Source organism: Hylobates moloch, unplaced genomic scaffold (assembly GCF_009828535.3).
Source record: "Hylobates moloch isolate HMO894 unplaced genomic scaffold, HMol_V3 SCAFFOLD_8, whole genome shotgun sequence".
Lineage (NCBI taxonomy): Eukaryota > Metazoa > Chordata > Mammalia > Primates > Hylobatidae > Hylobates > Hylobates moloch.
The window spans coordinates 52301175-52327008 of NW_026652283.1; the positions used below are offsets into that span (position 1 = coordinate 52301175).

At 40.8% G+C, this 25834-nt stretch overlaps 2 protein-coding genes across 13 annotated transcripts in view; one reads left to right on the forward strand and one right to left on the reverse strand.

Annotated features, from left to right (window-relative positions):
- Positions 1-16910, forward strand: part of OSBPL9 (oxysterol binding protein like 9) — a 171241-nt gene extending 154331 nt beyond the window's left edge. For all 10 annotated transcript variants that reach the window (XM_032160823.2, XM_032160824.2, XM_032160821.2 and 7 more), the window contains 11 exons: positions 20-138; positions 4538-4623; positions 8869-9040; positions 10264-10348; positions 11625-11735; positions 12010-12073; positions 12188-12328; positions 13570-13648; positions 14286-14377; positions 15106-15241; positions 15464-16910. In XM_032160823.2, the coding sequence (XP_032016714.1) occupies positions 20-138; positions 4538-4623; positions 8869-9040; positions 10264-10348; positions 11625-11735; positions 12010-12073; positions 12188-12328; positions 13570-13648; positions 14286-14377; positions 15106-15241; positions 15464-15538 (1160 nt within the window). In that variant the 3' untranslated portion in view covers positions 15539-16910. The remainder of the gene's footprint in view (positions 1-19; positions 139-4537; positions 4624-8868; positions 9041-10263; positions 10349-11624; positions 11736-12009; positions 12074-12187; positions 12329-13569; positions 13649-14285; positions 14378-15105; positions 15242-15463) is intronic.
- A 6-nt stretch (positions 16911-16916) lies between these two features.
- NRDC (nardilysin convertase) overlaps positions 16917-25834 on the reverse strand; it is an 88790-nt gene continuing 79872 nt past the window's right edge. For all 3 annotated transcript variants that reach the window (XM_032160817.3, XM_058441856.1, XM_032160820.2), the window contains 10 exons: positions 25174-25336; positions 22463-22494; positions 22112-22250; positions 20060-20107; positions 19729-19781; positions 19259-19342; positions 18592-18682; positions 18225-18341; positions 17260-17349; positions 16917-17136 (listed from right to left, as the gene is read on the reverse strand). In XM_032160817.3, the coding sequence (XP_032016708.1) occupies positions 16939-17136; positions 17260-17349; positions 18225-18341; positions 18592-18682; positions 19259-19342; positions 19729-19781; positions 20060-20107; positions 22112-22250; positions 22463-22494; positions 25174-25336 (1015 nt within the window). In that variant the 3' untranslated portion in view covers positions 16917-16938. The remainder of the gene's footprint in view (positions 17137-17259; positions 17350-18224; positions 18342-18591; positions 18683-19258; positions 19343-19728; positions 19782-20059; positions 20108-22111; positions 22251-22462; positions 22495-25173; positions 25337-25834) is intronic.

Below are 25834 nucleotides of genomic sequence, written 5' to 3' on the forward strand. Positions count from 1 at the left end.
AAGATCTGCTTTATTTTAGACCTTTTCGATTCACATGATGACAGAGATGATGATGCGGAGGCAGGGTCTGTGGAGGAGCACAAGAGCGTTATCATGCACCTCTTGTCACAGGTTAGACTTGGAATGGATCTTACTAAGGTAAGACCAAATTTGCTGTAAGTCTGTATAGGTATGTATGGATTCTCAGTGATTGCGTGGTGAGTGTGCCTGCAAATGTAGTAAAATGACATAATTTCTTTTTATACTTGTGTCTTCTTGTGATTTAATATAGATGTAGATAAGTAAACAAAATTTTATAAATGATGAAATAAGTCAAGCTGGGATAATTTCATAGAGAACAGTGTGTATGAGTTGTATGGATTAAGATTTGTTAGAGTTCTAATCTTAGGGTCAGAGGATCTGTGTTTTCGTCCTATCTCTAATATTAGCAAACCACGCATGGGCTTCAGTGAGTTTCTTCTTCTGTTTCTTCCTCTGTGGACTTCAGGGTTCTCTGTGCAAATTGGACACATAGTAACCTGTTTCAGAGGGTTGTTGTAAGGATTGGAAGAGGTAGTAAATGTAAAATTGTGACATATTTGTGACCTCTGTCTGCCAGGTTCAAGCAATTCTCCTGCCTCAGCCTCCTTGGTAGCTGGGATTACAGGCACGCAAAATGACACATATTGAGTCATGCAAAATTACCATAGTCTGGATTTGAATTTGAATTTAAACTTGGAGCTCTCAACAGAATTTACGCTTGAATTAGGAGACTGGTGTACGGGTGCCTTTGTATATTCCTGCCACTGTGCTAGAAACCCCCTCCTTTCACTTAATTCTCACCACAGTACCACAGAGTAGGTGTTATTAACTTCATTTCATCAGGAAACTAAAACTCAGAAGTTAAGTAATGTGGCTGAGTCGTGTTAAGTCATATTAAGTGGCAGACTGAGATTCTAATCTGCTCCATGATTTTAAAACCTGTAATCTTTCCACTACTGCCTTTGTCTTGAAGGCTTGAACTGTAGTAACTTTCATATTGATTATTGTTCTGCCGAGCTTTGGGGAGTTGATTAAATTTAGGTTCTCACTTTTGTTAGGGCAAAATCAACTCCAGTGTTACAGTCTTTGTCAGTAGTGAACTCCTTTTTGTTCTGGATTTAGAGGGCCATTAAGAAAAAGACTAATTCATAATACCTTCAAATAAGTGTCTGTAATAAAACCTTTTACCCCTAATCTAAGTGAGAACAGAAACACAAGGACAACATTTATTTGTGGAGCCCAACACACTTACCAGGAATGTTCTAGGTAGGAGAACATTTGCAGGAGTTTGTCCCCAGAATTGCTTCAGTAATGATTAGATTGCACAGCTGCTGGTGTTGTTGTTGTTGTTGTTGTTGTTAGGAAGGATATTCTTTTCCAGAAGTGGCTCATTAGGCTTCCTGTTGAATCTCATTGGCCAGTATCAGGCATATTCTTGTGCCTAAACCTGCCACTGGCAAGGAGGAGGTTAAATGATTGGTTTAAATGAATCCACATTCACCCCTTGAGACGTGGGAGAGAAGGCCATGGCAGCCCACAGCTGAACCTGAACTGAATCAGAGTTCTTGGGGGTGAAGCATGGATGTGGAGAGGTAACCAGATGTGTTTGCCACAATCAAGTTTGTAATTCTTGCCTCACATAATTTTCTCTGCCAAATAAACCATATTTGAGTTCATAGCTGCTAAAAGCTTGATATATTATAAATGATATTATCATAATTATTTTTTACTGAATGTGTTTAAAATAAGTCATTTTTGAAATTTTTATTGGCACAAATGGCTGTGATTGCCAACAGATTCTGAAATCTTGGTTCCTTTTATGCATTCCAAAGTATTATTACAATAATGCCTTAAATTTGTGTCTTTTATAAGAATGTTTTCTCACTTCAGATACTTCCCAAAAAGAGTTTGTTTTCCAAATACTCTGTAGTTTTTAAAAATACTACACAGTCACATCCCATTTAACCTCACTCAGTCTTTAAAATAAAACAACCCTAACATATAAGCAAGGCATGTAATTATCTTCCTTTTCAGGTGCTTAGAGAAATTAAGTTAATTTTTCAGGGCCTTCTCACAGCTAAGACGAGGCTAAACAAGAGCTTGAGCCCAGGTTGAAGACAACTAAACCCAGCTCTCTTCATCACTGTTAACAGCAGTTAGACTTAATAGCATGTATCAGTATAGCACTACAAACATTTGTTAAATAAGAGTTCTCAGAAAAATTCTAAGTAGAAGAAAAAAAATTTTTTTTTTCAATTACATGTGAAATTAAACTTTTTAAAAATGTTTTTTGGCTGTTCAGTTCCTTTGTCCATTTATCTACTGGAGTAGTGATCTTCATCCTGAGTTGTAAGAGCTGTTTATACATTAAAGGTATTTACCCGTGTTTTCTTCTTCAGCATTTTTACTCGGTGGTTTATAATTCTGCGTTACCTAAAGTGGTAAGAAGTTGTACCAAGTCAGTATATAAGCTTACCTGCTAATCTAACCCTATTTGGATTATGAATTTACATGTTCTGTGAAAAAAAATGTTTACCTAAAATTTAAATGCTGAGAGTCTGATAATAGAGATTCTAAGTGTTACAGTCTTAGTGTCCCTTTCCAAGCTTGTGTTCATCAGCCCACTTTATATTTTCATTATATGTCCAGCCACACTGGTTCACTGATTAATCCCTGTCACACCCCTCTTCGTATCCTTTCCTTGTCTTTTTTTTTTTTCTCCCGTCTCCATGTCTTATTCTTTTATCACAGCCTTATTCTTCTTTAAGGCTTTTCTCTAGTGCCACCTCAGTAAATTGTTTGCCAGCTCTGCCCTCATTCTGGTCCCCCAAACAGAATGTGCTCTTTCCTTGAACTGAACTTCCAAGGTGCTTAGAGCATTTCTTGTATGATGTTTGTCACATTCCACCTACAGTTTAAATGCTCTTTTTATTCTCTCATACTTACCTTTGTCTCCACCATAGCTTGTTTGCATTTATTTATTTATTTATTTATTTATTTATTTATTTATTTAGAGACAGAGTCTTGCTCTGTCGCCCAGGCTGGAGTATAGTGGTGCAATCTTGGCTCACGGCAACCTCTGCCTCCTGGGTTCAAGCAATTCTCCTGCCTCAGCCTCCCGAGTAGCTGGGGCTACGGGTGTGTACCACCACACTCAGGTAATTTTTGTATTTTTAGTAGAGATGGGGTTTCACTGTGTTGGCCAGGCTGGTCTGAAACTCCTGACCTCGGGTGATCCACCCACCTCAGCCTCCCAAAGTGCTGGTATTATAAGTGCCAGCCACTATGCCCAGCCTCCACCATAGCTTTTAACACAGGACCTTGAATATAGTGGATATGTAGTTATTACTAAATGTTAAGAAATTTTGGCTTACTCTGAGGTGTTCTACTTCATAATGAATAATTGATAATCTGATACTCATTTCAAAAACTCTTCTTCCATTCCCATTCTCTCATGAAATTCTTCTCTTTTTTTTATTGGTTAATCCTCATCTTTCTCATGTCTTCCCGTATTCCAGTTTGTTGTTTCCCAGTCTGTATTCTCTTCTTCTTTTTTTTTTTTTTTTTTTTTTTTTTTGTTCGGGGGTTCCCTCTTTCCCCCGCTCGAGTGCAGTGGCGCGATCTCGGCTCACCGCAAGCTCTGCCTCCCGGGTTCATGCCATTCTCCTGCCTCAGCCTCTCCGAGTAGCTGGGACTACAGGCGCCCGCCACCACGCCCGGCTAATTTTTTGTATTTTTTAGTAGAGACGGGGTTTCACCATGGTCTCAATCTCCTGACCTCGTGATCCGCCCGCCTCGGCCTCCCAAAGTGCTGGGATTACAAGCGTGAGCCACCGCGCCCAGCCTCTTTTTGTTTATTCCTTTAATTGCTCATTTAAAAGTTTCTTACTGTGTAAATAGTAGTGAGAGCATGAGTGTGAATAAAACTTAATTCTTGGATTGTAGGTGCTTCTATACATTTGTCTAATGATGATAGAGCAACAGCAGTAGAGAGGAAAGTGTACACACGCCCCAAACTCAGATCCAGTTTGAATTCCACATTAATAGTGGGACAATGAGAAAATTTCTCACCCTTTCTGAGCTTCATGTTTCTTCACTGTAATAATTTCTTCATCATAGGGCTATTGTAAGATAATATGTATGTAATATACAAATAATAAAATAATGTATATGTAATGTCCAGCAGATAGGAGGCATCAAAGGATTCCTCTGAGTGAGTTTGTTGAGTAGTTTGTTGTTGTTACTACACTTAGGGAGAAAAAGGAAGTTGCACAGAGGAAGTGACATTTGAACATTCAAAACCCCTTCTCTGTTTTTGATCTGCTAGGCAGGTTAATGGTCATTTCTGAATCTGACAGGTTGAGAATTAGTTTTTGGAGCATGCCTGGGCAATATGTGGTGGATGTTACCATGATTTGAATGATGAGGTGGTGTTTTGTTTTGTTTTCTTTTTTTTTTAATCTGTTTATCTGAAGAGAAATTTGATCTTCAAGGGTCGAATGTGTATGTTTTTCAGGTAGTTCTTCCGACGTTTATTCTTGAAAGAAGATCTCTTTTAGAAATGTATGCAGACTTTTTTGCACATCCGGACCTGTTTGTGAGGTATTTGACTGAACATGGTAGTTTCCAATGTTTACAGATGTTACTCAGCAGCTTTCTGCCCTTTTTTTGCAGGATAGATGGATTCCTTGTCACCTTTCAAACAGTTCTGGGTATTCTGTGGTATTGAATAATGTGTTTACACTGGATGCGTATCTGTTTGCTTAAGTTATATGGTGGTGATGTTGTTAGGCAACCAAGTTTAACAGTTTAAAAAATTCTGAAGAGCTCATTAATAGGTAGCCAATATTCACAAGGCCAATGGTATAAGTTTATTTAATCCAGGCACTGGCAATCACTGTCAAATTATTTGTACTATATCCTAATGAAGCTTAATTTTCTGAGTTCAGCAAACCTTTCTAAAGCACCTGTTGTTTGCTAGGCACTTTCTTACAAGTTGGAGAAAGGAAAAGTCAGTGTCTGCCCTTGAGCTTACAATATAGTATCCAAATTATAGATGATTTATAAATTTTAAATATAAAGCTTGCAATATTATATATGTATGAGATAGAAGTAATGTAAAGGTGAAATTGATTTACAAGGAGGTGAGTTCACATTGCCTTTCGCTGGTAGCAGGAAATTTTTTTGTAATGGGGAATGTTGTTAGTTCGTCTTCTCTGCATTCCGTAGTCTCGGACTGTGGTTTACTGAAGTTAGATACATACCACTGAAGTTTGTTGCTGGGTGGATACATTGGCTGACATTGATAAATATATATATATTTTTTTCTTGATGAAGATTTAAAAGAATAACCAATTCCCCAAAGGCAGAAATTTAAATAAATATGGCAGTGTTTAAATTAACAGATAATTTAAGAAGTAAAATTTAAGCATTTATTAGTAACATGTGTAAGCAAAAATGGAGCATACCAGTTGTTCATTGGGTATAGATTTGAGATTTAAGGGTAGTTTTTATGTGTGAGAATTTAAACTTTGAGGCCCCCAGAACTATTTACAGGCCAGGTACAGTGGCTCATGCCTGTAATCCCAGCACTTTGGGAGGCCAAAGTAGAAGGATTGCTTGAAGCCAGGAGTTTGAGACCAGCCAGGGCAACACAGCACAACCCTGTCCCTACAAAAAAATTTTTAATAATAATAATAAGCCAGGCATGGTGGTGTGCACCTGTAGTTCCAGCTACTTGGGAGGCTAAGGCAGGAGGGTCATGCAGTCCCAGCAATTTGAGGCTGTGACTGTGAGCTGTAATCACACCACTGCAGCTTGGGTGACAGAGCAAGACCCTATCTTTAAAAAAATAAAAGTACAGTTCAAAAGCCAATAGACAAGATTAAACAGAATCGTACAAATACTCCATTAATTCTAAGAAAGGAGAAATAATGGCATGAACAAGGAACAAAGGGGACATGTAGAAAACCTATCAAGATGGTAGAGTTAATCCCAACTATATCAACAGTTACCACTCCATTTAATGTCAGACTGGATTAAAAAAGCAGGATTTATCTATATGATATTTTCAAGAGAGAAACTTTAAAGACACTGGTTAAAAGTAAAAGGATGGAAAATGATATACTATGCAAAACACTAAGCATAGCAAAACTGGTGTATCTGTATAAGTATCAAAGGAGACTTTTAAGACAATAAATATTATTAGAGACAAATAGGAATATTTTGTAATGATAAAAGCATCTATTTATCAAGAATAAATAATACTCCTAAATATGTATGTACCTAGTAACACAGCTTCAAAATACATGCAGCAACAAAAATTGACTAAAAAGAGAAATAGCCAAGTCCACAAATTCATCCGTCAGGGTCTCATGAAGCAAGTAGCCTCTGCCTTCACCACCTCCCCACCGCCCCCAAAAAATCAGGAAGGCTCTAGAAGATTTAAACAGCATTATCAAATCAACTTGACCCAGTTGGCCTTTCTAAACACTACCCAACAATTGTATAACAGAGTCTTTTCCAGGTGCATGTGAAATGTTTATCAAGATAGAACATATACAGGGAAGTCTTAATAAATTTAAAATAATTGGAATCATACAGGGTGTATATTCTACACCCATGAATTAAATTAGTAATTAATAACATACAGAAAATCTCCAGTTATTTGGCAATTAAGCAGTGCGTTTACATGGACATAATCTATGATACTAGAAACCAGAAGCAGTGTTTGCCTCAGGGTAAGTAAGATGTGGCGATTGTTTGGAAAGGGAGATATAGAAACTTTCTGGATTAATGGAAATATTCTGTTTTTTTTGAGTAAGTGATGATTAATTAAATAGATATGTACGTTTGTCAAATCCTCAAGCAAAACACTAAGACCAAGGCACATAGACCAATGGAACAGAATAGAGAACCCAGAAATAAAGCCAAATACAGCCAACTGATCTTTGACAAAGCAAACAAAAACATAAAGTGGGAAAAGGACACCCTTCTCAACAAATGGTGCTGGGATAACTGGCAAGCCACATGTAGAAGAATGAAATTGGATCCACATCACTCACCTTATACAAAAATCAACTCAACATATATTGGAGACTTAAATCTAAGACCTAAAACCATAAAAATTCTAGAAGATAACATTGGAAAAACTTCTGGACATTGGCCTAGGCAAAGACTTTATGACCAGTAATCCAAAAGTGAATGCAATAAAGATAAATAGATGGAACTTAGTCAAATTAAAAAGTTTCTACACAGCAGAAGAAATAACAGAGTAAACAGACAACCCAGAGAGTAGGAGAAAATATTCGCAAACTATGCATCCAGCAAAGGACTAATATCCAGAATCTGCAAGGAACTCAAACAGATCAGCAAGAAAATAATAATAATAATAATAATAATAATAATCCCATCAAAAAGTGGGCTAAGGACATGAATAGACAATTATCAAAAGAAGATCATGATAATAAAATAAATGGTTGGCTGGGCGCGGTGGCTTACACCTGTAATCCCAGCACTTTGGGAGGCCAAGGCAGGCGGATCACGAGGTCAGGAGATTGAGACCATCCTGGCTAACACAGTGAAACCCCATCTCTATTAAAAATACAAAAAAATTAGCCAGGTGTGGTGGCGGGTGCCTGTAGTCCCAGCTACTGGGGAGGCTGAGGCAGGAGAATGGCGTGAACCCGGGAGGCGGAGCTTGCAGTGAGCCGAGATTGCACCACTGCACTCCAGCCTAGGCAACAGAGCGAGACTCCATCTCAAAAAAAAAAAAAAAAAATGGCCAACAAACATGAAAAAATGCTCAACACCACTAATTATCAGGGAAATGCAAATCAAAACCACAATGCAACACCACCTTACTCCTGCAGGAATGTCCATATTCAAAAAATAAAAAAAAAATAGATGTTGATGTGGATATGGTGAAAAGAGAACACTTTTACACTGCTGGTGGGAATGTAAACTAGTACAACCACTATGGAAAACAGAATAGAGATGCCTTAAAGAACTGAAAGTAGATCCACCATTTGATTCAGCAGTCCCACTCCTGGGTGTTTACTCAGAGGAAAAGAAGTCATTATATGGAAAAGACACATGCACACACATGTTTATAGCAGCACAATTTGCAGTTGCAAAAATGGAACTAGCCCAAATGCCCATCAATCAACAAGCAAATAAAGAACATGTGGCATATATATACTGTGGAATGCTACTCAGCCATAAAAAGGAACGAAATAATGGCATTCACAGCCACCTAGGTGGAGTTGGAAACCATTATTCTAAGTGAAGAAACTCAGGAATGAAAAACCAAGCTGGTGGCGAACACCTGCAATCCCAGCTACTCGGGAGGCTGAGGCAGAGAATTGCTTGAACCTGGGAGGTGAGGTTACAGTGAGCCAAGATCACGCCACTGCACTCCAGCCTGGGTGACAGAGCGAGACTCCATCTCAAAAAAAAAAGAATGATACAGTGGACTTTGGGCTTCAAGGGGAAGGGTAGGAGGGGTGTGAAGGATAAAAGACTACACATTGGATATAGTGTACACTGCTCAGGTGATGGGTGCACCAAAATCTCAGAAATCACCACTAAAGAAGTTATCCATGTAAACAAACACACCACCTGTTCCCCAAAAACCTATTGAAATTTAAAAAAGAAAAAAACCACTAAGACCAATGCATTTAATTATATATATTATACTTCAATTTTAAAATGAAACTGTAAGCTAACTCCTGGTCCTAGGTCCTCAGTCCTCTCAGCCTGACTTAGGTGGACCATACTGGGGGTTGTTGCATCATCTTGTCTTCTACCAGAAAGCAGGACATTAAATTTTGTCTTTCTCCCTTGCAGCATTAGTGACCAGAAGGATCCCAAGGATCGAATGGTTCAGGTTGTGAAATGGTACCTCTCAGCCTTTCATGCGGGAAGGAAAGGATCAGTTGCCAAAAAGCCATACAATCCCATTTTGGGCGAGATTTTTCAGTGTCATTGGACGTTACCAAATGATACTGAAGAGAACACAGTGAGTTCTGCATTGACATTTTTAAAGTATCTTAATTGTATACTGATTCAAGATTTTATTTAGGGGCAGATAATAATGATGAAAGCAATGATCAAAAGATGGTCACCACCCATAGAAGAAATTGTTGTTAGAGCAGCATAGTTTGAATGTAGTGAGAAGGAGGAAAAAGAGTAGGATGAGATGAGGATGGGGATGTAGAAATCAGATCTTGCAAGGTCTTATAGACCATAATATAATTTTATGGCTTTTCAGGATCTCATTTTTGTTTTGAGAAGATCATTAGAATGATTTTGTGAAAAATAAATTGAGAAGGGGCAAATATAGAAGCATGGAGACCATTGTGGAGGCTTTGACATTATTTCAAGAGAGACATGGTGATTCAAGCTTTATTTTGGAGGTAGAACTGATGGATGGATTGGGGGAGGTAAGGGAAAGGAGACATCAGAGATGAATCCTTGCATGTGGACTTAAGCAGTGGCAGTGTCATTTACTGATAAGGAAAAGATTGGATTTGGGGAGGGAAAAATCAAAAGCTAATATAAAATATAAAGTTTTAGAGGTCTGTGAAGCTGTCAAGTAGGGAGATGGAATTTAAGAGTGTGGAGTTTAGGGAGAGGTCTGAGATGGAGATGGGGCTTTCAAAGATTATAGTGTATTTAGATGACATTTTAAAGCTCTAGGATTGGATAAAATTATTTAGGAAGACAGCATAGCTACAGAAGAGTAGGTAACCCAGAACTGGCTCTGAGGCTCCAACAAATTTAGTGGTTGAAGAAAATGACCAGCAAGGAAGACTCAAATGCATGTAAAAAGGCTTTAAGAAGTGAAAAAAACAAAACCATAGCCCACAGCACTTGACACATAATAATCTGTCAGTAAACATGATTCTCCATATAGTTCCCTCTCCAAGTGACACATTACATATAGTCCATACTGAAGACAGACAAGTATGTGTCTGTTCTTACTCATTTGGCCGACATTGGTAAGTGCCTACTCTTGGCAGCCCTGAGTGAGGCACACAATCCTTGCCTTTAAGAATGTCTTAGTCTAGTCAGGGAGACTGACACAAAGCAATTAAAATATTGTATTTAAGTTCTACAATAGAAATATATATATAGGGTGCTTGGTGTGTGTAGAGCGAGCAGAGACCCCAATTATCAGATTCTCTGAAATGTCATTTGTGTTTTCTCATCAAAAGAAAATTATGTTATATTTGCTTGCAGGAACTAGTTTCAGAAGGACCAGTTCCCTGGGTTTCCAAAAACAGTGTAACATTTGTGGCTGAGCAGGTTTCCCATCATCCACCCAGTAAGTTACAGAGCTCCTCTGCAACTTCTGCTCTCAAAACTAATCTGTCTAAAGAGGGTCATTAAAAGCTCCATGGCTGAGGTTACTGTCAGTTGTGTGACTAGCTGTGTGTTTCTTATTCCCTGAAGTGGAAACTCAAGTTGATTGGTTCCTCATATCTTTTCCTTTTGTTGTATGTTCCAGACTCTTAGCTTCACAAATTAAGTGTGTATAAAAAGAAGGGATTTAGGAAACCAACTTTTAATGCTTCCAGAGTCGTCTTATATATAGTAATTTGTGCTGTAGAGACCTCAGCAACTGTGAGACAGTTTATATAAGTGATATGTAGTTTCTACACAGTATATTCCTGGCATACTGCAGATACCAAAACCGAGGATGCTGAAGTCTCTAACATAAAAGGGTGTCTTTTATATTCATATAACCTATGCACACCCTCCTGTATACTTGAGTCATCTCTAGATTACTTATAATACCTAATACAATGTAAATGCTATGTAAATAGTTGTTTCACTATTTATTTTATTTGTATTATTTTTATTTTGTATTTTTTTATTTTTTCTTTTGAGACAGGGTCTTGCTCTGTCCCCCAGGGTGGAGTGCAGTGGCACAATCATAGCTCACTGCAGCCTCCTGGGCTCAAATGGTCCTCCCACCTCAGCCTCCCAATTAGCTGGGACCATGGACATGTGCCACTACACCCAACTAATTTTCTTATTTTTTTTTTTTTTTAGAGTCAGTGTATCACTATGTTGCCCAGGCTGGTCTCAAATTCCTGGCCTCAAATGATCCTCCCGTCTTGGCCTCCCAAAGTACTGGGATTGCAGGCGTTAGCCACTGAGCCCAGCCTCTGTATATTTTAAATCCACAGTTGGCTGAATCTGTGGGTACAAAACCCATGGATATGGAGGGTCAACTGTACATACCCTCAACATCTTGTTTGTTTAGTGCAGTATTAAAACTGGAAACACTGGCTGGGCCTAGGTTGGGGCTGGAGCCTGGGCATACTTGCAGACCAGAACAGATAGCCCTTTTGGTTTTAAGCTTCCTGGGTTGGCCACAGCATCATTTCAGGCATGATCCTGCCCACGTGGCTCTGAATGAATGCTTGCATTGGGGAAAAGGGTATAAAAGGCAGGTAGGTACCTCCTGGCCTAATTGGAGGCTGTTTGAAGGGTAAAGGATTTCCCCATGAAGCCAATTATTTCCCCCAGGTTATGTGATTTTGGAGAGGTGGCTGTAGGTATATATAATCTACTAACTGAAAATTTCTATTCAGTTTCAGCCTTTTATGCTGAGTGTTTTAACAAGAAAATACAATTCAATGCTCATATCTGGACCAAATCAAAATTCCTTGGGATGTCAATTGGGGTGCACAACATAGGGCAGGGTAAGTGTGTTGGCATTGGGTGGACTACAATGTTATGGGAGAATTTTATGTCATTCTAATGTGTGGTGGACACTTGTCTAGTAAAAGAAAATGGCTACACTAGATGTCATTGTTAGCAACTAAGCGTTGATATTGGGGGTGAGAGCAAGGGTGGGGAACTAGATAGGTTATCCCTAAATTGAATGGTGTATCCTGGAGTAACCATCAACTCGACAAGAAAGCCTTGTGGCCACTTGGCACTACTCATCAGAGATTCTGTCCTTTCTCTCCACAGGCTGTGTCTCATGTCTAGACTATGATGAACATTACATTCTCACATTCCCCAATGGCTATGGAAGGCAAGTGTGTCCATTTCCTCTGATCAGCAGTAGACTCTGCTGTTCCTTGAGACATACCCCTTCCCCCTCTTCCTTTTAACTGTCAACCTTACCTAAAAACTTTTGATTTTGCAGGTCTATCCTCACAGTGCCCTGGGTGGAATTAGGAGGAGAATGCAATATTAATTGTTCCAAAACAGGCTATAGTGCAAATATCATCTTCCACACTAAACCCTTCTATGGGGGCAAGAAGCACAGAATTACTGCTGAGATTTTGTAGGTATTTTCTCTGCCTTAGAGCTCTTATGCTTTTCTGAAATAACTGCCTTTTGTCTTGAACTATAGCTTCTGGATTAGGAGTGTGAAAGAATGGTTCTGTCTTTGTAAGCGTGTTTCACATTTTATGTGTCATGTCTTTTGCTAAAGTCCCGTATCAGAAGACCTAAAACATATATTCAGAGCAGTCAGAGGTCATTGATAGGTTTCCTTCCTAAGAACCTGACTTGCAGTGTTGAACTAAAAGAGGCCTTTGTAGGTTGCCTAGCTAAACCAGATTATGGATCCCTAATTTATTCTTGCCAGATTGAATGATGAGCTGGTCCTTACGGCAGACTTTGTGACCCCTGCAGCACTGCCTCCAAGTCCTCACAGCTATCCCTTTTTCTGTACCTTTGCCGGGGAAAAACAGTAACCATCACATTTTGCAGGCATCTGGCTTGCTTCCATTTGATACTCATGGGTCAGATGCAGATGACTGTGCCAGTCAGTGGAAAGTCTACAGTGATGGCACCATGACTTTCTCTGCCTCTGGAACCCTTAATTGGGGGGAAGGGGACAGTGGGAAAGAAAGTTTCAGGCATTGATAGCAGCTCTCCTCCCTCTGCCCTGGTCATTTCTCCCTTTTCTGGCCTCTTTCAATCTTGTTTATGCCTTGCCCTTCCTAACTAGGCCTTTGCTGTGTTGCTTATCTTCTCACATTCCATACTTGTTTGTCCAAGTAGAGGTCTATTACGGCTTTTGCAGAATGGATCCTTGCTCAGGGAAGGTATTCACACCATCTGGCACAGAGGTCCCTTTCAACCTGAGGATGAAAGCCTGCATTATATTCTTAAGCAAAGCCTTCCCTGACCCCCAGTGCCTATGTAAGCTCACCACAGCACCTACCACCTAGAATCTCAATGGTGGGGTGTCTCTCTCCACTAGGCTGGGAACAGCTTGAGGATAGGGAATTTGCCAACTCTGTTATGGTCCTTGCACCCAGAATAGGACGTTCTTGCCCATACCCACTGTTCTTGGGATCTCAAGTTCATAAGCGTCTTGTTGAAGGCCCTCATTTATAGTTAGCCCTGGGGAGTCCAGTTCTAACTAACATGGACTTATCCAGTTAAGATGCTTTCATCAAAAACTTCACAGTTGCTCTTCTGTGCTCTACTCTGTAGTTGGGCCACACTGAGCAGATTCTTTGGTAGAATAATTTTCAACTTGAGACTAACACAAGTATTTCCTTTTCTGTTCAGTTCTCCAAATGACAAGAAGTCTTTTTGCTCAATTGAAGGGGAATGGAATGGTGTGATGTATGCAAAATACGCAACAGGGGTAAGATCCTCATTTTGCCACTTGTTTTAGGCTACATTAGATTGTACTCTATCCCTTTTTCTGGCTTCCTTCATCAGTACTTCCTTCATGATGCACTTCCTTCTACAGTATATTAGAGCTGGAACTTTAGGACAGCTCCAATGTATGTCATCTCTTCAGGGCAAGCTTTTTCTTTCCTTCCCCCACCTTCTCCCAGCAGTATAGGTAATTATAATCATTTTTACTTTTCTCTTGGCTCTCAAAACACTTGAGAATAATATATGTAAAACAATGCCTGGCACACAGTAAGAACCCAGTAAATGTTAGGTATGTGGGGTATGTTTATAATATGAAGCACTAATCTGCGTGTTTCCATACACACACAGTTTAAGATTTTGTATGATAAAATTTACTGACTGCCTGGCACCAGAGATACCAAAATGAGTTAAGATAGACCTTTCCTTAAGGAACTTGCACTCTGTACTACTGCCCACTCAGTGTTCTTAAACAGAGGAAAGATGTTATGAAATTAACAGGAGGAGCCAGTGAACTGCATTTTGGACCTAGAGAATTTGAAATGTCAAAAGCACTACAGTGCATCTATCATTAGATTAGGGGTTTATGGGTCTAGTTCCCATCCACCTCTATTGTTTTCCAGGAAAATACAGTCTTTGTAGATACCAAGAAGTTGCCTATAATCAAGAAGAAAGTGAGGAAGTTGGAAGATCAGAATGAGTATGAATCCCGCAGGTAAGCCAACATTGTTAAGTGGAACTATTGCTGCAGTGCTTAAACTTTGCCTAGGCATAGGCACAGGGCTGGGTTTGAGAGACAGTAGGGCAGAGCATAATAGTATAGACCAAGTTTGAATGCCTGGGTTCATATGTCAGAACTACCACTTACTACCTTTGTGACCATGGATGGCTCAGTCAGCTAACTTCTCTTTACCTTCTTTCCTGAAATGGGAATAAAGGCCTTGAGAGGAAGCCACATCTTAACTACCTTCATCCTCTATAATTTACCTCTAGACCCTTATTCTCTCCATTCATACTATTTTCTCCACCATATTGTTAAATCCAAGGGAGTTTTTCTGAAATGGAACTTCTCAGTTCCTCTAACAACAGTATCTATTAAGGGACACTCGCCCTACAGAGGTAAACTGATTGACCCAGAGTTGCACAGTAAGTTAGACATAGAGCCAGAAGTAGAATCCCAGGTCTCAGCTTCCACTATTCTTTTTCTTCTGTTGACCTTATCATATTATCAGGCAGCCCTTATTTCCTTCTTTGAAAACTAGCAGTGGAGTCTTCTGAGCCCATATCTCTGTTCCTTACTCCAGTGCCCTAGTGCCAGCATAAGGAGATTTAGTCTGTGACCTACAGCACTTAAAGCCATTTGACTTGTATTATACTATATTCAGGATGGCTGCAGGCTTTCATTCTCAACATTGCCAGCTCCTCTTAATCTCTCTGTTTTAGCCTTTGGAAGGATGTCACTTTCAACTTAAAAATCAGAGACATTGATGCAGCAACTGAAGCAAAGCACAGGCTTGAAGAAAGACAAAGAGCAGAAGCCCGAGAAAGGAAGGAGAAGGAAATTCAGTGGGAGACAAGGGTAAGCTTGCCTGCCCCACCCTCCTAAGTGCTGTTCCTCCTAATTTATTTCAGTGAATGTTGAAGAAGTGATGTGCCAAACACTGTTTATAAACAGGATGATCGCTGGTCCCTACTTGAAACTCATTTCAGTCTAATGGCGGGGTGGGGAGCAGACATGAAATAGTATATTATAGAAGTACAAAGCAAATATGTAACTAAATTCTTCCTCTTTGCCTTACAGTTGTTTCATGAAGATGGAGAATGCTGGGTTTATGATGAACCGTTACTGAAACGTCTTGGTGCTGCCAAGCATTAGGTTAGAAAATGCAAAGTTTATACCTGATGATCAGGGCAGTAGGCATAATTCAGCAGCAAACAATCTTCCTTTGGGAGAAACCTGTTCACTCCCTTCTAATTACAGTGGTTCCTATCTCAGGGATACTGGACTTTCTGACGCAGATGAACAATTAAGGGGAAAAGCTTCCCTTTTCCCTCTGTGGCAGTTACGATTTTGACTTGTCCTGAGAAAAACTTCAGGTTTTGAAAACCAGATGTCTTCTCCTTTTCCAAACACCACACGTTGAAAGCATTTATAAATCCAAGTCTGAAACTCTGCGCTCTAGTACTGCTGTTAAGATATACAACCTGTTTCTTCATATAATCTCGGGATACATACACACACACACACATATACGCACACACATATATATACACACACATACATATATATAAATATACCTGATGCCAGATTTTTTCATATTCTGCCTACTGTAAATATGGGTTCCTGAGTTGTTTTAGAAAATTAGCGCAATGTATTAAAATCAAGTGTTAGGAAATTTCATGGTCTTACCTACAATAACTTTTATTTTGGAATTGAACTATTATTAAATTGTATCTAATCCTGGATTACAGTTTAATTAATTATTCTTAGTGCTTAAGGCTTCATAAAGTAATTTTTCCAAACTTTTTTTTAAAAAATGTGCATCTTTTATTATCTTTTATGGTTAAACTTGGAAGCCAATTATTTGGCAACCTTGAATATAAGAGCTAGCTTTTCAAAAAGACACTTGAAATAATGGAGGATCCATTCTTTTCCTCTCTCAGATTGTATGTTCTGTCTTTAGCCCTTGCCAGGCAAGTCCCCAGAATCTTCACTTAACTCATATTGCACATGTAGGGCTGTCTACCAACATTTTATCCAAAAATGTTTTATTGCCTTAGAAGGTTTGGGAAGAGTATGTATTTATAGATCCCCACCCCACAGTGAACAAAAATAAATAGGTATAATAAAATGAATGCCAGAGCAGCAAATGGCTCATTCTGAAGGGAAATACAGAACTATCATCTTTATTTAAAAATACATCAAAAAAAAAACAGGTATTAATTAGTACCTAGCATTTAGTTATTCAATATACTGGTTACATAAGGCCTTTCAAGAAGTAGATTCTCAGTCTGAGAGGACACAGGCCAGGGCTTCTCAAAGTGCTGCTGCAGGCTTTCTGGTCTCACTTGGCCCACTCTGCTAATTTTCCTTTGCCAGCTCCTACAGTAACCCTGGGTTTATTAGTCTCAACAAAGAAAGGATAAAAAGTAAATCAATCAAATGCTATGATGCCAGTGCAAAACTTCAATGGCAGCCCTAAGGCAGTAGTATAACTCCATAAAATACAAACACATTTTAAAATACACATTGCTTCAGGCCAATGTGACTGCAGTTTATTTGACTATTTTATGGTAGGGGAGAAGGTTGAGTGTTGTTGTGAAAGCCCTGATATCAGTAATGGGGATGATACAATCTGCCAGCAGAGGAGAGGTTGGCAGGTAGGTCAGCTGCATCACTTCACAAGAAGAATTTGAATCCTCACTAGAAGGGGTACCATCCTCTTCCAGTTCATACTTCCCATATCCAACAACCTGAAAGAGGACAAAGACAAAAGTGAAAAATATGCTGACCAGATTTAGGGGTTTAAGAGTTCTGATAACCACCCAGACTCAGTAAATAACAACCCTAGAATGGATGGAGTTAAACATACTCACATGAACGCTGAGCATTTTACTTCCCAGCCCTCTATGGGCCTTGAACCAGTTGACCAGGTCTGATTTTGAGAATGACTTCAGTGCTTCAATCTTACAAGGGAAGGGAAGATAGGAAAGAAATTCAAGAAGAAAGATAGCTCTTAAACCTAACCCCCACGCAGATGTCCCTAGACCTGCTTAGCATCTGAAGACCTCATTTTATTCTTCCTATTCTCAGGTTACCCCTAACCTTCCAGACCAAAACGATGATGAAGCTCTCTGGCATGCCTTCACATTTTATACCAATCATCTACAATGGCAAGAGAGGTTAGCAGATGCTCTAATTACAGCTAAATACCATACACTGAGCCCAACACCCACATCTCCTTAGTGTCACCTCCCAATTACATGGTAGCTGCATACCACGGCTTGAGGAAATCTACCTTGCTTCTATTAAGAAAACTAGAATGTGTTAAGATGAAGCCTTTTACTAAATAACCTCTTTCCATCACAGAGCAATGATGTCCTGTGGTAATTCACCATATAGGGGCTATATATTAACCAAAGTCACACTGGAGTACAAGATCCAGATCTTTTTCATAGGTTTTACTACTTTGGAATAGAAGTTGTCAAAAGACATGCACTTGGAATAATGAACTCCATAAAGACAAAGAGTCCTCAATTTTCTTTAAATAGCAAAACTCTTTTTCTCCACACAATCTTGTAAACCTCAATATATAGTGCAAAAATAGAGCTGCTCTGATTGAAATTGGTGGTGGTGTGGTAAGGATTAGCACCCAGCTCACGTGGCCACCTAAGGTGCTAGAGAGGCCAGTCTGAAAACTCAAGAAGTGAGCGAGTAATCAGGTCAAGACTAGTGTTTCGAGTTTCTCTTCCACACAATGCTGGTGTGCATGGACCTGTGATTCCTGTAGAATCAGGAACCTTGACCAGTTTCAGCCGTCTTACTCTGAAAACCATGTTACCTCGTGGGCAAGGCGGTCAAAGAGGTACTGCTGTGTCACCACTTCATTCCAGTTCCTATCCACCTCCTCCCCAAGGTGGGTGTCCTCACACTCCTTCAGCTTGATGAGAGCTGTGACCTGTTCCCACCAAAAAGAAAGATGCTCAGGTGGGGCAACATACCACTTCCCCCAGAACACACTGAGCACTGTCCGGTCTGGCTTGTGATGGACATGCCAGTATGAGAGGCATGGATGAAGCTAGGGAGACACTATGGTAAGAGGAAGGTAGGGCTGCAAAGCTCAAAAACTGGCCGGCGAAGCCCTGTTAAGACTTGTATCTGGGGGCTTGTGTGGGCCAAAGGCCAAAAGACCAGGCTGGCACAGTCACCTGGGTGTTGAATGCCTCTTCAGTGAGGTTCTCGATCTTCTCCTCAAAGCTAGAAAGAAACTCTTCTATCTTCTTATCAACAACTTCAGAACTGAAACAAAACATCTTCAATCAGAACTGAAACATCCTCAGTTAAGTCATCAGAAACCTGATCTCAGGCAGAAGGCAAAAGAAGGAATTAAGACTAAGACATATTTCCAGGAAAAAAAGCTAAAGTGTTTTCCCAGGCCTCAATATTCCACCTGATGTTGAGGAAGAGAACAGAACCCTCCCCCTCACCCCACCTCCAGCCCAGTTTCCTGGTATCCTCATAATGAAGCAGTCACAACCATGTTTCACCATTCCAAAGCTGAAAACTAACAGGTTTCAGCATGCCTGTCAGATCAGGCATTCTTTCACTTCTTGTCCTCAGGTCTGCCTGAAGATAAGAAACACTGGCAAGCCCCACACAATGACCACAGGACTTGAATCAAGTCCTAAAGGGCCACTGGAACTATTGATCAGTCCTGGAACAGGCCATCTATAACAACTTCCATCTTCCCAGCTTCCACTGACTAAACAGAGCAAACCTGCTTGGTCAGGGTTGCCCAGGGTTTAAGGAAACACATGTAGCCCCTACTCTCCATGCCCATAATAGGAGGTTACACTCATCTATTCATTCACTCACTTGTATTTGGTTGCCTGAGTCCCTACGGTGACAGAAAATCCTAGAATCCCGGATGTGTTCCTACAGGTAGGGTAGACATGGTACCTACAGCCAGAGAGAAAAGTTATATGAGCTCAGGTGATCATCTGGGCCCTGGCCTTGGAGGCACTAGATAGGAGTGGGAAAAGTTTCTGCCCATCCTTATTGGAACTGGAAGTCCTGAAACAGGACCCAAAAATGTTAAGGTGTCCATACCTCTCCTGAATTGGGGGCCACAAACTAGCCTTTTTTCTTATCTTGAAACTTAACCAAACTGAAAACCTGATTATAGTCAAAGATACAAATTCCAAAAGTTTGGATGAGTAAGTATCACCCTGTGAGATGGAAGGAAGCTCTAACAGGCTGCTCAGTAAGGATATCTGATGAACTTCAGCCTGCAAAGTAAGCCCTAGGCCCTTATTTGAGCTCAGTGGCCTTGCCAGCAGACTTACCCAAGGGTCTGCTTGGTTCGAAGGAAGTCAAAACAAGGTTCTTCCATGTGCATCTGTAATTCAACATACTGCCCATCAGCCCAACTCCTCCCAGCAGAGAAGCCTCCATTTCTCTCCCCAGAGTGTTTCACATACCTCCCAAGTCCAGCCTCCCTTAGTGCCTTTTTCCTAATTGGCCCAGGCTTATACTGGGTGAGAACAGTAAATGACCATCTCACCTTCAAATCACAGGTCTCTGACTACCCCATGTCCCTATCCCAGGCAGAAAAGGCTGGGCCTCATAGTGGGTCAGGGGCTGCTGAAAACCTCAGCATCTCCTTTATGCACTTACCACAAGCAGCTCCATAAGCGTATATTCTCTTAGACTCCTGGTACCTGACTGAAAAAGAGAAGGTTGTCAGGCCAACTGAATATCCAGTGGTTTATAGGGCTTTTAAATAATCCAGCTATTCTAGGCAACCACTTAGGTATCACCATCAATCGCTCTCCCCCAAGAGAGTTAATCATACTTTGATGTTGTTTACATATCTGCCTTCCCACCAGACTGAAGGTCTATGAGGATAGGAGTCATGCTTGACCATTTGTACTCCCGGCACTAGCATAGAATTGCAGGTGCAAACGACGGTGAGATTAATAATCCCTCACCTGTCAGATCCTGTCAGAGGACACGTTCTAAAATTAAGTACTTGCAACTCAAAGCCCTAAGGAAGACAGCAAGGAATGTTTTGGGATCCTGAAATGTATCTGGATCTATTCCTCAGGAGGAGAGAAAATGAATAGTGCCACACACAAGAATCAGTTCCACACACAAGGACCAAAACCAGTTGATAAGAAAAATACTTCAGAGGAAGAAGCCACGCTTTGGGACCACATGCTAGCTGCCCAAGACTGGCAAAATAATGCATTCAGAATGAAAAACAGGAGGCCAATAAACAAGGATGTTGCTAGTGCCTCCCAGAGTCAGGATCTTGCAGGTTCCTCTCACACAGACTCATTTGCTTCCCACTCACCAGAGGAAGAGGCTAATGCCTATGTGCCCTTGCAAGACCTGATTAGTCAGCATTGAGATTTTCTGTTTCCCTCTAAACAGACCACAACAAAACCAATGCTCTCTGAGAAAGGATATGGTTTCCAAAAGGGAACAGTTTGTATTAGAAGCTAGTGCTAAGAGGTGACTGATGGAAAGCATTCATAGTCTTACAATGTGAAATCCTGCCAAAAATGAGTACTCCAGTCCCAGGGTTGTAAGCAGTCAGAGGCACTGAAAATGCAGACTAGGTTAAGAAAGGCTAGGCTATACCATTTGTGGAGTTTGGGACCTGGTAGTCATAACCTAGAAGAGGCTGCAGGTTGGAATGCTACAGCCACAGGGGCTCCAGAGAGAAGCAGGGCCTCTACAGAAGGACAAAAATATTATCAACCTAGCTCCAAAACTGCTGTTGCTCCTGAATCAAAGTACTCATTAAGAAGACTAGGACAAGACACAACTTCACTAACGAGATGATCGTGACATCGGGCAAGTGAATTTGCTCCTGACAACCAGACCAGGATAATGTCAGAATAAGGCTGAGGCCCAGGGCCAGAGATACAAGACAAAGAAATGATAATCAGGCCATCCCACCCAAAGCCCAGTCAGGGATCTTCACAAGACCTGACAAAGATAACAGCAGCGGCTACAGGAGCCCCAGAATTTCGGAAGTCAGTAATCAGACTAGACAGGCAAGGTTTAAGGAAGATCCCCATGGTTCTAGAAGCGAGTGGGACCAACCACAGGTTAAAGCAGGCTATGGGCTAGAGCTAACTGATACTGCCGAGTGCTTCCTTACTTTAAGCACCACACACCCCAATAGAATGGTGTGGAAAGAACACAGAATCTGAAGACAAAAGGAATAAATTTGAGACCCAGCTGGTATGACCTCAAGAAGTAAGGGGCTCTGGATCATGGAGTTGTCACCCTAAAACAGAGGCGATAAATCCTTCCTCTCAGGTGCTTTAAACATTTATGACTCTAGTAGTCATTCTCTTTGCTGTGTCTTAATTGTTTGGCTATGTTTCCTTCTGTCTGCTTTTCAAAACTGCCCCTTAACAAACGTCCTTCTGCTACTTGGAGTTCTATCAGGGGCACATGTAGGGATTTCCACCCACACCTCGGTTTCTGGCCCTCTAGATTAGTACTTAGGTGATTAATGAAGCAATACCTCACTGTGATTGAAAAAGGATCCATTTTACCAACAGGAGCAATTTTTAAATGTAGTTGCTTCTAGAGGACAAATGGCCCCGAGCATAAAACTACAGAAGTAACTATGAAAGGGCCTTGAAGGTCACGGGGTCCCTTATCCCCAGGTACTAGACCTTCCGCCAGTCTTTAGTACCGCCAACTGACCTGGTAGTACACAGTGACTTCAGAGTTGGCATCACCCTTGTTCAGAGCTTTCACTTTGCACAGATGGTGGCCACTGGGCAGCTCTACCACCTGGAACTGCACAGGCATCTCCTGCTCCAGAGGCTTGAAGTTTAGTTTGCTGCAAGAGAATCAGTATGGGTCACTGAGGCACCCAAAAACTGTAAGAAGCTAGGCCTTCTAACTTTTCAATTGCTTTGTACACCAGCCTCAAAAAAATCTACTACAAGTAGTATTTCAATTGGGTGTTTAGTAATAATTAACTGAATTGTGGCTCCATGCCCTCTCGCTGGTAAGAACACATAACCCCAAAGAGAAAATTCAAATACTTACTCAACAACATATTTCAGGAAATCCATAGACTCCTAAGAGGCAAAAGAGAATAACTACATTAAGCTCTTTAGACATTCATTTCACCCACAATCAGCTAATATCAATGTTCCAATTGCTTGGGGAGCCCTGCATAGCTTTAGGAAAGCAGATACAGTTGGTGACCTAAATGCTGGCAAGTTATTCATTGACTGATTCAAGATTGATTGTGTCTGTGGAACACTAAGTGGCTCTTAACTGTTCTGGCTCTCTTGGCAATCTGTTTACCCATAATACAGTTTCCCAACTGGATCAAACTTAATTGTTCAGTGTTGGTTTACCCAACTAGGCTGTGGCCTTTATGACAACATGGACTATGTTTCAGAATCCTGGGCCCATTGACATAGAACCTGGATAAAGCAAAGAAAATAACATTTAATACTGAGTGAATACATCCTCTTCCCTTCTTAAGAATTCTGTTTTCTTAACTATAAAATAAGGGATAAGTGGAGGGATTAGCTCTTCTCTAAAGTGATTTCTACTGGAGGAAATTCATGGTACTAAGGACTCTGTGCCAAAAGCCCTTGCCTGGTACTTCAACAGTGCTTGGAAAAACAGGCAGCCTATTTCTTCTCTTCCCTTTGTGGACTGAGACTTAAAATTCTTTTGGTGGCCAAGACAGAAACTAAGGCTGGTTTTGGGGTTGCAGAATGAAGATAGAGAGAAAGGGGACGATAGCAGCCACGATTTCAAGAGTGACCATTTATATATTCCAATCAAAGGGCCAGCCCTGAGAAACTGGGAAGCCATGGAGGATGGTTAATAACCAAACAGTTTAGGGAGAGAATCTTGAACAAGCATCTGACTGAGGAAAAGGCCTTAGTCGGGTACAAGGCCCCACAGACATTTCCAACTCAATATGTATCAGGACAAACTCCTCATATGCTCCCACTCTTACTACTGATCCTGCTCCACCAACCCACTGCTTCAAGAAAGAAATTTGGGCATCATTCTAGACTGCCTCCTCTCTCACTCCCCCTGAGTGAATTTCCATCATCTTCTATTTCTTAAGCACTTCTTTAAACAAACAAACAAACAAACCAGGGTCTTGCTTTATTGCCCAGGCTGGAGTGCAGTGGCACAATCTCAGTTTAGTGCAACCTCTGCCTCCCGGATTCAAGCAATTCTCCTGCCTCAGCTTCTCGAGTAGCTGGAACTACAGGCGCGCGCCACCAAGCCCGGCTAATTTTTGTATTTTTAGTAGAGACAGGGTTTCACCATGTTGGCCAGGTTGGTCTCAATTTCTTGACCTTGTGATCCGCCCATCTCGGCCTCCCAAAGTGCTGGGATTACAGGTGTGAGACACCGCACCTGGCCAATCTCAACCATTTTTAAAAGTGTGCAGTTCAGGGCCCGGCACGGTGGCTCGTGCCTGTAATACCAGCACTTTGGGAGGCCGAGGTAGGCAGATCACGAGATCAGGAGATCAAGACCATCCTGGCCAACACAGTGAAATCCCGTCTCTGCTAAAAATACAAAAAATTAGCTGGGTGAGGTGGCAGGTGCCTGTAGTCCCAGCTACTTGGGAGGCTGAGGCAGAAGAATGGCATGAACTGGAGAGGCGGAGATTGCAGTTGGGCCAAGATCATGCCACTGGACTCCAGCCTGGGTGACAGAGCGAGACTCTGTCTCAAAAAGAAAAGGGGGTACAGTTCAATAATGTTAACTATATTCACACTGTTGTGCAGTAGATTAGATTTTCAGAACTTTTTCATCTTGCAAAACGAAAATTCTGTGCCCATAAAATAACTTGTCTCTTCCCTCTTCTCCCCAACTACTGGAAACCACCATTATATTTTCTGCTTCTATGAGTTTCACTACTTTAGGTAACTCCTATGAGTGAAATCATATCTACACTTTAAAACAGCTTCATAACTTGTCTCTCTGGATATTTCTTAAGCACAAATCTTCTTAAATCCTTTAATGTTCTCCATTTCTACAGGATAAAGCCCAGCAACTTAGCTTCACACACAGGCTTGACATACTTGTTCTGGCTATGTATGTATGTATGTAGCTATGTATGTATCCGTATGTATGCACACACATCCCTCACCATTTCCTTCTTCCCATTTTAGCCTCTATACTAAACTGTTTATGGTTTCCACATATAATCTTCAACAAAGGTAACTAACAGTATAGATACGCCAAACCCATTTCACTCAAGTCCTGGTCTATTACCAGCAATCAATTTTTCTCTCTCTATTTCTTTTCTTTTGAGACAGGGTCTTACTCTGTTGCCCAGGTTGGAATACTGTGGTGCAATCATAGCATGCTGTAGCCCCAAACTCCTGGGCTCAAATGATCCTTCCACCTCAGCCTCCCAAGTAGCGGAGACTATAGGCATGTGCCACCATGCCTGGCTAATTTTTTATTTTTTGTAGGGATGAGTTATCACTATGTTGCCTGGACTGGTCTCGAAATCCTGACCTTAAGTAATGCTCCTGCCTTGGCCTCCCAAAATGCTGAAATTACAGGCATGAGCCACCATTCTCAGCCCAGCAGTCTTCATCTTAAGAAGAAAGCTGCCCAGCATCAGAGGGGTCAGGTTCCCTTCTAAACAGAATATGATAATGCTGGCCTGCCAAAACTACAGCTTCCCCTTTAGGAAAGAACTAGTGCAATTCCAGAGTTCACAACTGCATTCAGACCTGGCCTACAGAGCATCTCACACTCACTGTGCTTGTGACATTCCCTTGTACCAGGCCCTCCACAAAGAGCTGGGATTTGAATTCTTTGACGAAGCTCAGCAGAGACTCAAGGGAAAGGCCATCCATCAAAGCCTGGTACTTGTCAATCATAGACCAACGGGCATATTCCAGGATTAAAAGCCGTACATCTCTGTACAGAGGGCAGAAAAAAAAAATACTCAAAGTTTTGTTATTAGAAATGAATCTTCGGAATAAAGAAATGTTTGGTCAAAGTTCTATAAAGGATGTTTTTCTAAAGAGAGACCATTTTTATCACAATGTAAGATGGGAAAACAGTATCAGATTCACCAAAAAAGTACTGAAAATCACATACACAAACTTTTAAACAAATTTACTTAGCAGTACAAAAATGCACTTACCTGCCTCAGTTGCAGGGTAAAATATTTCATATAAAAGTAAAGCTGCTAGATGAGTCAAGTTTACTTAGTTGTACACTGACTTAAAATTATTACTATTTTGGTTTGAAATCTCACTAATATTTTATTAATTACTAGAAGCCATCATTTGGGATATCTATTACTGCAGTGACAATATAATATAGGTAACGGCTCTGGTCCAGAATCAGATTAACTTCATCCCCTATCTCCACAACCCCACCCCAAATAAGCTGTTTGAATTTGACAAATCT